At 41.0% G+C, this 2,875-nt stretch overlaps 1 protein-coding gene across 1 annotated transcript; it reads left to right on the top strand.

Annotated features, from left to right (window-relative positions):
* The first annotated feature begins 574 nt into the window (after nucleotides 1-574).
* LOC109788445 (RING/U-box superfamily protein with ARM repeat domain-containing protein) lies at nucleotides 575-2,624 on the top strand. The gene has a single exon (XM_020347173.3). The coding sequence runs from the start codon at nucleotides 789-791 to the stop codon at nucleotides 2,385-2,387; it is 1,599 nt and encodes a 532-aa protein (XP_020202762.2). The 5' UTR covers nucleotides 575-788; the 3' UTR covers nucleotides 2,388-2,624.
* The last annotated feature ends 251 nt before the right edge of the window (nucleotides 2,625-2,875 follow it).

Genomic DNA, 2,875 nt, shown 5'->3' with positions numbered 1-2,875 from the left:
ATACAAATAATATTATACTATAATATAAATTATTTATCATAAATTTAAAATATAATTTATATATTTAAAGTATTTATATATAAAAATTTTAAATATAATTTATACATTCAAATATAATATTTATTTATATATAATTTATTATAAATTTTAATTATATATATATATAAATATTTAACATGTGTATTACATAAATTAAAATATTAATTTAGTTAGAATTATAAATTTATAAAATATAAAATTTAAGAATATGATTTTAAAGATAAAATAATTTTTATATTTTTTTAATCATCAAAATTACAATAACAAAGTGAATTTGAATCCAGTACTCTTATATTACCCAATCCCACTTCTAGATAAATTTATGATTTCAACATATGAAACATAATATTAGTTTATTATCTAATAATGTGCACTAAACTATAGAATTAAATTAAAACTTAGTATATTACCAAAAAAAAATTAAAACTTATTTTGTTCTTATCTTATCAATAAACTAGCCTTAACAATATTCATAATCATGAATAGTTATATGTAGAGGCTAATGCGGATGGTGAATGCATTTTTATTGAATGGTTTAGACGTTTATTAGGAGCATCCATCATCACTCACACTCACTACTTCCCTCAACTTTCACTTTCCAATTGGGCAGATTTTCCAAAAGCAACAAGGGAATCAAACCTCCCTCCCTAGTCTCCACCACCTCCAACCCCATTTCATCATATGATCCATCCCCTCAAAATTCACAATGCTATGGACACACCCCAATTGACCCTCTCACTTTCACAGCTATGAGAGAGCTCCACCATCCCATGGAGATTCAACTCAAAAAATGGCCATCACCCAAAATGACACCAAAAGAGTCACCACAACCACAACCAATAGCCACCAAGCTGAAATGGAAGAAAATCTTCTTCCACACAAAATCCAAAACCAAAACCCCACCAGAAGAGTTCCTCTGCCCCCTTTCCCGCTCCCTCATGTCCGACCCCGTCATCGTCTCCTCCGGTCACTCCTTCGAACGCGCCGCCGTGGAAGCCTGTAAAAATCTAAACTTTACCCCCCAACTCCCCGACGGCACCACCCCCGATTTCTCCACGCTCATTCCCAACCTCGCCCTCAAATCCGCCATCCTCAAATGGTGCCAAACCACCCAAACACCCCCTCCACACCCCCCCAACAACAACCTCGTACAAACCTTAATCCCCTCCACCCCAAACCTCATACCCTCCGACAAAGATTCCATTTTTAACCAAAACCCACACCACCACGCCGAAACCGAAATCCCCATTAGACCCACACACTTGTACTCGAGCTCCGAGGAATCCATAGCGACAACCTCAGCCTCCACGCCGCCGCTGCAACTCTCCACGCGCCCCAGTTGCTGCTGCTCCTCCTCCCCTTCTTCATCGGAGCTGGAACCCGCCACAACCCCAGAAGAAGAAGAAATCACCACAAGCCTCAAAAACCCCAATTTCGACGTAGTCGAAGAAACACTCCTCTCTCTCAGAAAACTAACCAGAGTGAGAGAAGAAACAAGACTCCAACTTTGCACGCCACGTGTCCTCTCCGCGTTGCGTTCCCATGTTTTATCGAAACACGCGAACGTTCAAGTGAACGCTCTCGCCTCGCTGGTGAACCTCTCGCTGGAGAAAACCAACAAGGTGAAGATCGTGCGGTCGGGGATGGTTCCGCCGTTGATCGAGGTTTTGAAGAATGGATCCTCTGAGGCGCAGGAGCACGGTGCGGGCGCCTTGTTCAGTTTATCTCTCGACGATGCTAACAAAACCGCCATTGGGGTTTTGGGTGGTTTGGCGCCGTTGCTTCACATGCTCCGATCCGACAACGAGTTGACTCGCCACGACTCGGCCTTGGCGCTTTATCATTTGTCTTTGGTTCAGAGTAACCGGTCCAAGATGGTTAAGCTCGGTTCGGTTCCGGTTCTTTTGAAAATGGCTAAGGCGGGTCACATGACGGGTCGGGTTTTATTAATTTTGGGAAACTTGGGTTCCGGGTCGGACGGGCGGGCCGCGATGTTGGATGCGGGTGTGGTGGAGTGTTTGGTCGGGTTACTGAGTCGGGCCGAGTTGACCAGGTCGACTCGGGAGAGCTGTGTGGCGGTGATGTACGCGCTGAGTCATGGTGGTTTGCGGTTCAAGGCGGTGGCGAAAGCGGCGGGAGTGGTGGAGGTGTTGCAAAAGTTTGAGAAGGTGGGGAGTGAGAGGGGGAGGCATAAGGTGAGGAAGATATTGGAGGTGATGAGAGCCAAGGAGGTGGAGGAGGAGGATGTGGATTGGGAAGAGTTGCTTGACTCGGGGCTGGGTCGCCGGACTCGGGGTCGACTCGGTGGTGGCTTGGACGAGTCGGGTGCTAACTCGGCCGAGTTTTGAGTACAGTGGAATATTTGTTTTTTATTTTTAATGTAATTATTTGTTTCTTTTAGAATAGAGTGTTATTAAGGTTCTATTGGTTTTTATGTTGTTCTTTTTTTTACTAAAGAAACTCCATTGTTTTATGATTTTTGAAGTTGGATGGAGAATTGGTAAATGGGAATAATGTTTTTTTCAATTTAATTTGTGTTACCATTGTAAATTTTTTGGCTTAATTATATTGTTTGTTTTCTTTAATTTTTTTTTCAATTCTATGAATTTGGTTCCTTCAGTTTTTTTTTTTTTTTTTTTTTTTGCAAATTTGACCATGTTATTTAAATTTTGTTCTATGTTGTCACTTTACGTTAATATTTAATAGAAATGCAATTGTGACACTATTGAATGTCACGCGACATTAGGTTAAAGGATGAATCAAAATTGTACTACGAAAACAATGGGATCAAATTCATATGAATAGGGAGGGAAAAAAGTTGGCGAAATTGGGAAAA

This window comes from Cajanus cajan, chromosome 2 (assembly GCF_000230855.2).
Source record: "Cajanus cajan strain Asha chromosome 2, NIPB_CcT2T_4, whole genome shotgun sequence".
Classification (NCBI taxonomy): Eukaryota; Viridiplantae; Streptophyta; class Magnoliopsida; order Fabales; family Fabaceae; genus Cajanus; species Cajanus cajan.
The sequence above is the reverse complement of the archived record's forward strand: the minus strand, read 5'-3'. Positions and strand labels throughout refer to the sequence as shown.